We start from the raw sequence: 12,320 nt of genomic DNA on the forward strand, positions 1-12,320 counted from the left end.
GTAAAACAGTTCGGTTTTGTCTTCTTTAGGCTTAGAAGCTAATCTTTTGGTTTTGATGTTGCAGAACTTTCCATTAAAGTAGAATAGAGAGTTTTCATATCTGTTTACATAAGATAAAAATATTGCTTTTAAGAAGTCTCATTCTCCAGATCATATAAAGATTCATTTATACAAGGTAGGGATGTAATACTGCAGTCGATTAACCAATTTATAGATAAGCAAAAGCTTATAGGTTAATGCTGTCGACTACATGCATTTCCCTCCCCAGTAAATTTCGGTGATAACAGCCCCCACATTGTAAAAAGTGTTTTCATGTGGTCAACATTTCTAATCAGTAGGACTCTGCATGGGCAAATTTAGGCAAATACATTTAAAAATTGAAGAGCTAAATACTTAGCTTCTTTTCCCCTTACTTGTGGAGTAATGAGGGCTTTCTGGAGTAATGAGGGAAAAGACCCAGAAATAGCTATTCTACACTAATGCCTTACGTGGACACTCTTCTTTCACCTTAAGTGCTTGTACTTAGATCAGGCACTTAGTGTAGAATCTGAGTGACCACAAAAGGGGTTAGAGTAGAATAGCTATTGCACTTTAATTTCACATGGCAACTATTTTACATTAACTTCCTCATGAACTCCCTCTACAGGCAAGCAGTACAATCAAGCTTTTCCCTCCCGCAAAAATGATGAAATCCTTACTACCTAAGCTACTGCAGGGAATGCAAGGAAATGTAACCCCTTTATCAATGGTTTGGAATATTGTTTTATTTTTAAAAAGTATTTTTATGTTTAACTTAACCTAAACATATTATGCTGCAATCATTTCAGATAAAAAAATCATTTGACTCAGGTATTACTGAAGACATGAATTAACTAGCAAAGAATTTGAAGTCAGCCAATCATAATACCTTCCAGCAGATTTACTGCAGCAGGTTTTATCATATTTCACAATTCAGATTATTTCTCATTATGTGTTTTCACTTGGACGCTAACAGTAAAGGCAACAGCTATCATATGAGTATAAGCACTACATACATATCTCTAAAGATTGCACACAGTGCATTTATAAGATGACACATTTGTATGGGAAATTCTTTAGGATTTAACATACGTGATAATTTATCATTAGGACCTAGAATATAATTCTTATTCATTTCATTTGCCAATATTAAAACTGATGGCATACTACTAGAAACAAATACCAGATTTTCTACTTAATGATCTGAATCATCTAATAGGGAGATAACGTTGCAGAAATCTTGGGTAATAAACCCAACATTTCTGAGCCGAATCATGTAAAAACATATTTCCTGTCCCCTCCACAGCATCAAACATGAAATCCTGAAGATCAGTGCCAAGGCCTGCTTCCTCTCCTCAGCACTTCTCTCATCTATGATCTTAGAAATATTTTTTAATTGGAGAGTTCATAAACAGAGTCTCACTCCCTCACAAAAACATAGTAACATAACTTTTTCAGTATCAAGTACTGGGCAAACTTTGAGGCTCTAGGGAAATTGTATGGTGGGCCATAAATGTAAGGCTAGGTCAGGGATGGGGGCTCAGGACAGGAGTTCAGGACAGGGACTGAAATAGAGGGCTAAAGGTGCAGGCTCCAGCCAAGCACCACTTACTTTGGGCAGTTCCTGGTCAGCAGTGCCAAAGCAGGCTCCCACCCTGTCCTGGCCCCATTCTGCTCCTAAGGTAGTTGGCTCCTGGGGGGAGGGGGCGGAAAACGGGTGGCCCCATGAGCTACCCTTGCCTGCTGTCACTGTCTCCACAACAGCTATAAACCATGGTTCCCCATTCCTGGCCAATGGGAGCTGGGGGAATGGTGCCTGCTGATGAGGACAGCATGTAGAGCCCTCGACCCCATGGGGTTGCAGGGATATGCCGAACACTTCTGTGGAGTGACACAGGCCAAGGCAGGAGTAGCCTGCCTTAGTCCCACGGCACTGCCAGACTGATAATCCTGAAAGCCAGATTAAAAGCCCTGAAGGGCTGGATATAGCCCACATGTTTTCCCTACTCATGATCCAGAGCTGCTCATGATCTCCATATCCCATGACCCATCCACTCAGTTCTGCCTTAACCCCTCTGAATATAGAGAGATATGCAAAAATATTTAAATTCTCTTGGCATTAAGTATATATTGAGAAGCTACTTTCTTCTACTGAAATTGTTCAATTAAAATATTTAGTCTTTAAAACATTATTTAAAACTTAATTCCCTAACCCGATATCACACAATTCATTTTTATCAAATTCACAGCAATAAAAGAGTAAAAATAGATTTAATTCCTACACAGATAAGCATAAGCACCACAATTTTTAAAAGCAATAATCCATACAATTTTTCCTTTTTCACCTCTTTACCCCGTTCTCTTGCTGCAAGGGTATTTTATTACACTGTTTTAATGCCGGGATTAAAGGCCATGCCACTCCTCTTTGACGTATTCCTATTGATTAGAAGTGATTTGTAAGGGCACATCACATGCTGCTATTTCCTGCAAAAAGTCTTCGCAAGAAAAAAAAGTGTTTCCTTCGTGACCCCCAAGAACTCTCTCTCCTCCCTATACAGATTCAGTGCTGGAGTCCAATCCTAGTCATCACAGGTATCCTTCCAAACTAGCTTGTAACGCACACTAGCTAGGATAGGATTGCCAGGTTCCAGACAAAAACCTGATGAATAGAGATGCCCTCACTGCCCCTGCTCACCTTCTACATCAGTCTAGTTACAAGCCTGCGGTCCCAAAATGTACGCTTGCGGAGGGTGAGTCAGGGGATGGGGTGCCAAGTTGGGGGATCAAGAAGGAGGAGACAAGGGAACACTCATTCATGCAGAGTACGCCTACCCATTTAAGAAGGGAAAGGGGACTATGAGAGCACCCCCCCCATCGGTCTGCAGGATGGATTTTAAGACAGTCTGCACACCCTGTCCGCGGGGCTCCCCGCCTCGCCTAGCTTAGCTTACGGGAAGGAGAGCACTGACAGCGGCAGGAGAGAGATGGAGAACTGCGGGGGCTGCGCTGGCAGCAGGGAGGGCCGGAGGGGACGCCCTCGCGGGATGTGTGGGCCGTTACAGCCCCGCCCGCGGTCTGGGAGTGGGTGTTTGCCGGGGAATGACTCATTTTCAGGCTCTCTTAGGTCAGGTGGCCGCTGCCCCAGCCAAGCCAGCCCCGTGTCTCCGCGGGGTGGGCGAAGGGGTGCGGGGCTGCCCCTCCACACGGGTAACTGCCAGCGAGACGGGAGCCTAGCCCAATTCTGCAGGGTAGCGCGGGGGTGCGCGCGGCCCCAGCCGCCCGGGAAAGAGCAGACTCCGAGTCCCCCCGAGGAAAGGGGCTGCTGTTGCTCACCTTGCTGAGGACCCCGCAGAGCTCAACAGGCGGCCCGGACTCGGTTTCGGGATCCTCCTCGGAGCCGGAGGAATTCCAGCTCTGGTTGTCCGACATGGAGGCGCCGCCTGCAGCCACCGTCGAGCAGGGAAACAGCGAGCGGCCCCCGCCCACAGCAGCCTCCTCCTGCCTTGGGGACGGGAGCGACGGCCGGGGGGGCTCTACCTGGGCGACACCTCTCGGCTCCCGGGGTGGCGCTACCCGCGCCTGGCCTCTTTGCAGCTGCCGGGGCCGCAGCTCCGATACTCGACTCCTCGCCTCTGCCCTCAGTGCAGCGCCGCGGCCCCGACCCACAGTAAGAGCCACAGCGCGAGGGGTAGTGTCCACTGCCACTCAAAGCGCCACCGCAGCTACCGCTGCCGCCGCCATCTTACTCTAGGAACTCGCTCTCTGCCACTATTTACCAACTCCCCCCAACCCCACTTGGCAGGGGGAGCGCATTGCTTGCTGGGAATTGTAGTCTGGAGGGAGGGGCAGGAAGCGTGATGGTGTGATGCATCCTGGGAGGCTGGGAATGGGGGGGGGTGGAACTTGGGAATTGTAGTCTAGTGAGAGGGGGCAGGGCCGCCACCCTTGATTCAAAAGTTAAGAACGGCCATTTTAGGTGGGTTGTATGTGTGTCTCCTAATTACGGCCTCTCACCCCTCCCCCCCATCTTTTCCCCAGTGCCCGCCCAAAAGCTTAGCCGCGGTTCCGCTTCGGTGAAGGCAGTAGTGGGGAGGCTGGTCTATGTCTGACCTGTCACCTGCTCTTCCCTCTAGCTCCTCTGTTGCGAGCGGGAACGGTTCCTCCTCCCAGCTTGGGCAAGGAGGCGATCGCCCACCCCCCGCGTGCGGCTGTTCCCCCTGCCCCAGTGTGGCCCTTGGGGAAGACGTTCGGTGTTTTCTCCCGTTACAAACGGCCCCTTTAAACAAGGTGGAGGCGTGGCTGGGGCAATGAGACGACAGGAAGCGGCGGGAGCGGGCAGGGAAGTTGAGAGCCGCGGTGGTGCGTTGTGTTGCGTTGCGACAGAGCAGGGGTAGCTCGAAGTGATGCGTTTGCCCGTCCGCAGGTAACCAAGGCCGCGCCGAGCCGCAGCGTCCTCCGTCCGTGGGGTCGGCACCGGGGGGCTGGGCTCACTCGCGTCACTGAGGAGCTGCTGGCACTGGGAGGGAAACCACCGGTAGCCAGACCACCCTGCGCCCCAGACCCAAAGCAAGAGATTTCGGGCAGTAGGTGCGAGGCGAAAGGGCATTCACTGCTTTGTTCCTTGCTCTTCTCAAAGGAAGTGTGTTAATTTCTGGCCTGTGAAAGAAATCCTTTCTGCACTGTGTGTGACTGATAGATGTCCTGCAGGCATGTCAGGGCATGTCTGCACTGCACTATGTCTACACTAATACTTTTGTTCTTAAAACTCATCTCAGTTGGATGGCCTGTGTGACCCCCACCCGGGCAAGGCTGATAGATGCTCTCCTGCTGATATAGCTCCCATCCCTTTTTGAGAGTGGTCCAGTTATGCCCACAAAAGCTCTTTCTTATGTGGCTGCATAGGAGATTTTATAGCAGTGCAGCTGCATCAGTACAGATGTGCTGCTGTAAGCTGTCTAGTGTGGACAGGCCAAATGCTGCCCCTCTTCCATCCACACACATAACAATTAGATTCAAATTAGCAAGCATTCATAATCCAAGTCCTAGGATCCTGGGTCAGGGAGGGGGAAGTGTTAGAGTTCAAGTTGTGCTGTGGCTCTGGTTCAAGTCAAATCTTGTCCGAATCTTTGTGACAATCTTATGTTGTAGTACGTATGCAGGACAAGCAGCAGACCTGAGTCAGAAGGCCTGCATAGTGCAGTATGGTTCTGTGACCGCTGGTTGCAGGAATTATAAATAGGGTCCTACCAAACTCACAGCCATGCTTTTACCTGGGAGACCAGTGTTTCTCAAATTGTGGGTCCTGACCTAAAATGGTGTTGCAGAGGACTCATAAGGCTATTTTAGGAGGGTCATGTTATTTCCACCTTTACTTCTGCACTGCCTTCGGAGCTGGGTAACTGGAGAGGGGTGGTTTTAATGCTGGTCAGTGGCATTACATAAGAATGGCTGTACTGGGTCAGACCAAAGGTACATCTAGCCCAGAAGTCTGTCTGCTGACAGTGGCCAGCGCCAGGTGCCCCAGAGGGGGTGGACCGAAGACAATGATCAAGCCATTTGTCTCCTGCCATCCATCTTTAGCCTCTGACAAACAGAAGCCAGGGACACCATTTCTATCCCCTGGCTAATAGCCTTTTATGAACCTAACCTCCAGAAAATTATCTAGCTTCTCTTTAAACTCTGTTATAGTCCTAGCCTTCACAGCCTCCTCTGGCAAGGAGTTCCACAGGTTGACTCCATGCTGTGTGAAGAAGAACATTCTTGTATTAGTTTTAAACCTGCTATCCATTAATTTCATTTGGTGTCCTCTAGTTCTTCTATTATGGAAACTAATAAATAATTTTTCTTTATTCGCCTTCTCCACACCACTTATGATTTTATATACCTCTATCCTATTCCCCCCTCAGTCTCCTCTTTTCTAAACTGAAAAGTCGCTTTATCCTCTCTTCATATGGGACCCGTTCCAAACCCCTAATCATTTTAATTGCCCTTTTCTGAACCCTTTCCAAGGCCAAAATATCTTTTTTGAAGTGAGGAGACCACATCTGTACACAGTATTCAAGATGTGGGCGTACCATAATTTTATACAGGGGTAGTAAGATATTCTGTGTCTTCTTTTCTATCCCTTTCTTAATAATTCCTTACATCCTATTTGGCTTTTTGACCGCCGCTGCACACTGTGTGGAAGTTTTCAGAGAACTATCCACGGTAACTCCAAGATCTCTTTCCTGATTTATCGTAGCCAAATTAGCCCCCATCATACTGTACGTATATTTGGGGTTTTTTTTTTTCAACGTGCATTACTTTACACTTATCCACATTAAATTTCATTTGCCATTTTGTTGCTCAATCACTCAGTTTGGTGAGATCTTTTTGAAGTTCTTCACAGTCTGCTTCTGTCTTGACTATCTTAAACAGTTTAGTATCATCAGCAACTTTACCACCTCGCTGATTACCCCTTTTTTCAGATAATTTATGAATAAGTTGAACACGATAGGTCCCAGGACTGACCCATGGGGGACGCCACTAGTTACATCTCTCCATTCTGAAAATTTACCATTTATTCCTACCCTTTGTTTCCTGTCTTTTAACCAGTTCTCAGTCCATGAAAGGACCTTCCCTCTTATCCCATGACAATGTAATTTACACAAGAGCCTTTGGTGAGGGACCTTGTCAAAGGCTTTCTGAAAATCTAAGTATACTATATCTGTTGGATCCCCCTTGTCTGCATGTTTGTTAACCTCTTCAAAGAACTCTAATAGATTAGTAAGACATGATTTCCCTTTACAGAAACCATGTTGACTTTTGTCCAACAACTTATGTTCTTCTACATGCCTGACAATTTTATTCGTTACTATTGTTTCGACTAATTTACCTGGTAATGAAGTTAGACTTACCAGTCTGTAATTGCCAGGATCGCCTCTAAAGCCCTTTTTAAATATTGGTGTCACGTTAGTTATCTTCCAGTAATTAGATACAGAAGCCGATTTAAAGGATTGGTTACAAACCACAGATAATAGTTGTACAGTTTCCCATTTGAGTTCTTTTAAAACCCTTGGATGAATGCCATCCAGTCCCGGTGATTTGTTGTTAAGTTTTTCTATATGTTCCAAAACCTGGTAGGACCTCATTTATAATTCCTGCAACCTGGCTGCTTTTAGAGCTGGGTGCCAGAGAGTGACAACTGCTGACTAAAGACCTAGCTCTGCGGGTAGCTGTAAAAGAACAAGGGTGGCAATACCATATAATGTCACTGTTATTTCTGCGCTGCTTCTGGCAGTAGATATGCCTTCAGGGATGGATTTCTGGCCAGCAGCCACTGCTCTTCAGGGGTGTATATACACTGCGCCCTTAACTCGAAATAGCTTATTTCAAAATTCCCCTTAATCCTTGTAGAACGAGGGTTATCAGGACATCAGAATAAGCCACCCATTATTTCAAAATCTATTTACAAGTAATGGGCTGCTTCACTAGATGCAAAATAGCTATTTTGGGATACTTTTGGTATCCCGAAATAGCTCCGCAGTGTAGACCTAGTCCAGCTGCCCAGTTCTGAAGGCAGTGCTGCTGCCAGCAGCTGCACAGAAGTAAGGATAACAATACTGCAACCCCGATAAAATAACATTGGGACCCCACAAAACTCCTTTTTGTGTCAGGACCCCTACAATTACAATAATGCAAAATTTCAGATTTTGAAATAATGAAATTTATCATTTTTAAAACCTATGACTGAGAAATCGACCAAAGTGAACTATGAATTTGGTAGGACCCTAATTTTGACAATACAATGTGAAATCTCAAAGAACACCAAATCTAGGTCCAACAAAACCATGTTTAATATGTAGTATAGGGACACCTTGAAGGGCTTGGTCATGCTCTTCCCCATCCTCCCATGTGGCATGCCCCACAGTTTGTGGATCACTGATAAAGTGTTTTAGTTTCATTTTGATTATCTTACAATTTGCCTCTTTTTGCAGCATGTTGGTGGACCTTTACTACAAACTTGACATTCAAAAAAGAAAGTCACACCTTATATTTATTTTATCAGTGTACTAAACTTTAGCCACATAATATTGTACAGTGCAAAAAACAAAATGACAAAGATTTGTGATTTTTTTATTTATTTTTCAAAGTAATTTATGAACAATGGTATTAGTGTATATTTACAAGGTGATCAATATTAACCGGGGGAAAATTGCCACATTACAATTTTCCAGTTTTACAAATGGATGTAGGAAATTGTCAGCGTATTTAAGGCAAAGATGTAAAATCCTGTTCATTTAGTTAACCGGTTAAACTTTATGGTTAATCAGTTATATAGGAGCAGACGGGAGGAGCTGCGGTTGGACTGCAGCAGCCCCCTGTCACAGATGGGGGCTGCTCTGGCCAGGCTGGAGCATCCCCTTTTCCGTGGCAGGTGGGGAGCTATTCCAGCCCCCACTTCTTAACTGTAACTGGTAAACATCATCGGGTAAGGGCGATGCTTGGGAATTAATCATTTACATCCCTAATTTAAGGCTTGTGCATAATCATTTTCTACTTCATTAATTTTTAAAATAATCTGTATTAGAGATCAAATATTGAATAAAGCAATCCGTTTCACTTTTTCGATGGGGGGTGCTGGTGTTAATGAGTCACTGAATTGCTTTTTTAAACTGCATTTCCTCTAAACTGGGAAATTTATGACAAAGTATTGAGTAATTAATCTGATAATTTAGTTTGTGTCTTTGTAACAAAGGCTATATTTAAAATGTCTTCATAGCATTGATTATCTAGTTCACTGTATGCATTTTGCACGTTTGAGATCACCAGAACTGGTGCCCACTCGTAATAAGTAGGGTAAGGCTACACTACAAATTTACTTTGGCACAGTTATCTGCGATGCAGGTGCACTGCTAAAACACATGTGGTGAAAACACACTAAAACAATAGAAGAGAGCGCTCCTGCCATCTTAATAATTCCACTCCTGTGAGAGGAGTTAGCTGTGGGAGAAGCTCTTTCATTGAAATAGCGCTGCCTACAAGGGATGGAGGGTGGTGGTGTTTAAGGTCAGTATAACTGCTTTGCTTAGGTATGTGGATTTTCCACACCCCGGAATGACTTAAGTTATGCTGATAGAAGTTTATAATAAAGGTTTGGCCTAAGTATAAAGAAGAAAAGGGTTAACAAAACATATGCTATTCACAGAAACTGACTACCAAAAATAGAAATACTTCCAGGTTGCCAAAACTCACAAAAAAAATCCTAATTCGAGTAAGTCTTGCGTCTAATTGTAAAATTGTGCGTTTATTGAATATACTGGGAAATGTTATTTTAACACCTTCCAGACAGAGGTCCAAATAAACACAAATTTAAAAAGAAAGCATTAAGATTGAAAGTAAACAACGAAAAATCCTGAGGTACCTTATAGACTAACAGATTTATTGGATCCAGTAAATGCTAAAACTGTAACTCACCCCTTTAGTGATTTATCCAGCTACTCTGCATTTTTCTCTGTGCCTTTTCCTGTTTCCTTGCAACTGTCTTCATGCCCTACTCTAGTATCCTCCAGTACTGTACTCCAATAAATCTGTTAGTCCATAAGGTGCCACAGGACACTTCGTTGTTTATGCAGTTTCAGACTAATATGGCTACCCCTCTAAAGACTGAAAGTGTGTTTAATTTGAATTCAATTAATAGTCTCAAAAAAGAAAGTCCACATTAAAAAACACTTCAGTGTTAAAATGTCTGACCTTCCCATGACCATAGAATCCACCATCCTTTCAGACTAGAAAATGATAAGCATTTAAAGTTTTTATTCATGACTAAGCCTGTAACTCACCCCTTCAGTGATTAATCCAGCTATTCTGCATTTTTCTCTATGCCTTGTCCTGTTTCCTTGTAACTGTCTCCATGCCCTACTCTTAATATCCTGCACATCACTTCATTATCTCTTATTCTGCAGTCTCCAGGTCTTGTACCTCTGTGTTTCCAGTGTTTAACGCTTCTTTACAGAGACGTCCATATTTTGCTTTTCTTCCATTCATCCTTTTATTTTTCCTGATACCCTGATCCTCTTTTACCTGCTCCATCTTAGTTCCCTGTGCAGCCTTGTTCATGCCATCCTCAGTGTGCTACATCCTCTTGTGGCTTTTCTGGTCACCAGCACTCACTTTCTGTGTTTTGCTTCTCTGTCCCCAACCCCTATTCCATGCCCCTTCTGTGCTCTTTCTCCAGAAAGCTCCATTTTCAGACTAGGATCCATGTGACCTCGGAGTTCCCTACCCCAAACACTGTTCCTTCTGGTCTCCTAGAAACAGCAGTTGTGGGGAACTTAAAAACTAGTTTTATAATGGAAACTAGCATCAGTATAATCTGTCGAGTATCTACTGTTGCTCCATAACTATGATATATTGAATAAAATATAAGAAAATGAAATTCAAAAATAATTTTTTATGGTTCTGTTAAATAATAGGTTAGCTTTAGAGCCCTGCAACTCCATGGATATCTGCTTTATATTTGCAGATTATTTTGTGGCTCAGCTGTGGATAAAAAAATTGTATCTATGCTGGGCACTAGTGATCATGATTTATCTTTAAAAAGACTAAATTTTAAATGCATGAATGATAGGTTCACTACATTTTTCTCCAATGCTACTATCCTCTCCTTATTTTTCCATCATTGTCCCCAGATTTCCTATATGATGCTTAATTTCCTTTTTCCGAGACCTGCATGAACACAGGTTGACTAGAGCCTTCAGTATCCTGTTTTCTTTCAGAGACATAAATTTGTAATTGTTCTTACATTTAAAACCATTTTAAAGGTTGTCCTCTAAGCAGTAATGTTTAAACAACAAAATTTGGCTCTATCATCTAAATTGCTTTTAGTATTTTTAAAAATTTGATTTCTTTCCATAATAATTGTATATGATTTCCAGAAAAGAGAACACTACATAGGAATTTTTAAAAGTGAAAAATAAAACATTTAAAAAATTCTGTTGCTGAAAAAATGTGCAGAATATAATTGTACATATTTCTGTTAAAAAGACATTGCAAAGTCTGGAGGCACTAGATCTCTTAATAAAATATTTGTACGAATTTTTCAACGTTGGATAAATACACTATTTTTCTTTAACACCCTTTACAGAAATAGCTGAACCATTTATATTAAAACTTGGAGATAAAATGTTAAGCCTGAGATTGACACCTACAGTGGGGAATTTCAGCTCAAATGGTTAAAGTTTTGCAAATTTACAAGCAATACTTTTGTAATGGAAAGTATTAGGCAATGTCAGCTCCACCTATAATCACACAGGTGTGAGTTCAGAAAAATACTGTACTTGGAATATCTCAGATGAAAAACATTCATTGCATTAAGATCTTTACAGTGATAGATCTTTACAGTGATATTTTGCTTCAGCTACCCCAGACTAACACGGCTACATTTCTATCACTATTTTACAGTGATAGGCAGGTGAGAAATTACCCTAAAGAAACTGCCATTTAGCACTACCGGAGATTAAAAATCAGACTTAAAAAATCCCGCAATGATGAAATAATTCATTTTTAGTTGAATAGTGAAACGCCATTTATGTTTATCTCAGTCAAACAACAGAAAACAGTTAAATACAACACAGACAACAATGCACTGCCATGAGGGTGTGGTGATAATTCAGTATTGTTTTAGGATTCAGAAAGTGTGAATTCAATTATGCCAATAAATATATTTGTCATGACAACTTTGCTGGGCTTCCTCCCCACTTTGCTATACTCCTGGGGCAGGCAAAACACTCAAGAGCCAAAGCAAATAATGAGAATAGGCAAACAGGCTAAACCCCTCAGTGTAGCATAACTGATAATCGTAGCCTTTCCTTTAACTCAACATACCAGCCAGACTGTGAGCTGTCAAAAGCCCAACTTTTCGTGTGTGTGTGTGTGTGTGTGTGTGTGTGTGATGTAATTCAGTCTTACCATATTTTGCACCACTAAAAATACAATAAACTAAAACATTAACAGATACTATTTTGGATCTCTGAGAGGTAGGTTCCTATTAATCCATTTGATAGAACCTTACAGTGTATTTTACAAAGTAAAGAAACCATGTGGCACATAGGACCGGGACCGGAGAATAAAGAAAGATCAGAGCTTTGATGTTATAACACTTGAACCAGTTCAGAGAAGGGTACAAAATTAAGCTCCATCACATGCATGAGTAGGACATATTCTTAGGCACAAGTATGGTTCAGTACTACGTGAAATCCTCCATCCTCCACGGGTGAGTCCCATGCTGCTCATGTGCCTGCTTTCTTACTTTCTGCAGGATA

General features: G+C 42.9%; 2 protein-coding genes across 5 annotated transcripts in view; one reads left to right on the forward strand and one right to left on the reverse strand.

The window, feature by feature from the left end:
- The window catches only part of CERT1 (ceramide transporter 1), a 130,042-nt gene extending 126,052 nt beyond the window's left edge, over window positions 1-3,990 (reverse strand). For both annotated transcript variants that reach the window (XM_006124267.5, XM_006124266.5), the window contains exon 1: window positions 3,352-3,990. In XM_006124267.5, coding sequence (XP_006124329.1) covers window positions 3,352-3,447 — 96 coding nt within the window. In that variant the 5' untranslated portion in view covers window positions 3,448-3,990. The remainder of the gene's footprint in view (window positions 1-3,351) is intronic.
- Window positions 1-12,320, forward strand: part of POLK (DNA polymerase kappa) — an 86,741-nt gene that overhangs the window by 10,592 nt on the left and 63,829 nt on the right. For 2 of the 3 annotated variants that reach the window (XM_006124268.5, XM_075932290.2), the window contains exon 1: window positions 4,111-4,441. The exons of the other annotated variant lie outside the window; for it this stretch is intronic. The gene's annotated coding sequence lies outside the window, so the exon portion shown is untranslated. Of the gene's footprint in view, window positions 1-4,110; window positions 4,442-12,320 lie in introns of those variants that run through there. 3 annotated transcript variants of the gene reach the window in all.

The sequence above is a fragment of the Pelodiscus sinensis genome, chromosome 6 (assembly GCF_052426305.1).
Source record: "Pelodiscus sinensis isolate ZL-2025 chromosome 6, ASM5242630v1, whole genome shotgun sequence".
Taxonomy (NCBI): domain Eukaryota; kingdom Metazoa; phylum Chordata; order Testudines; family Trionychidae; genus Pelodiscus; species Pelodiscus sinensis.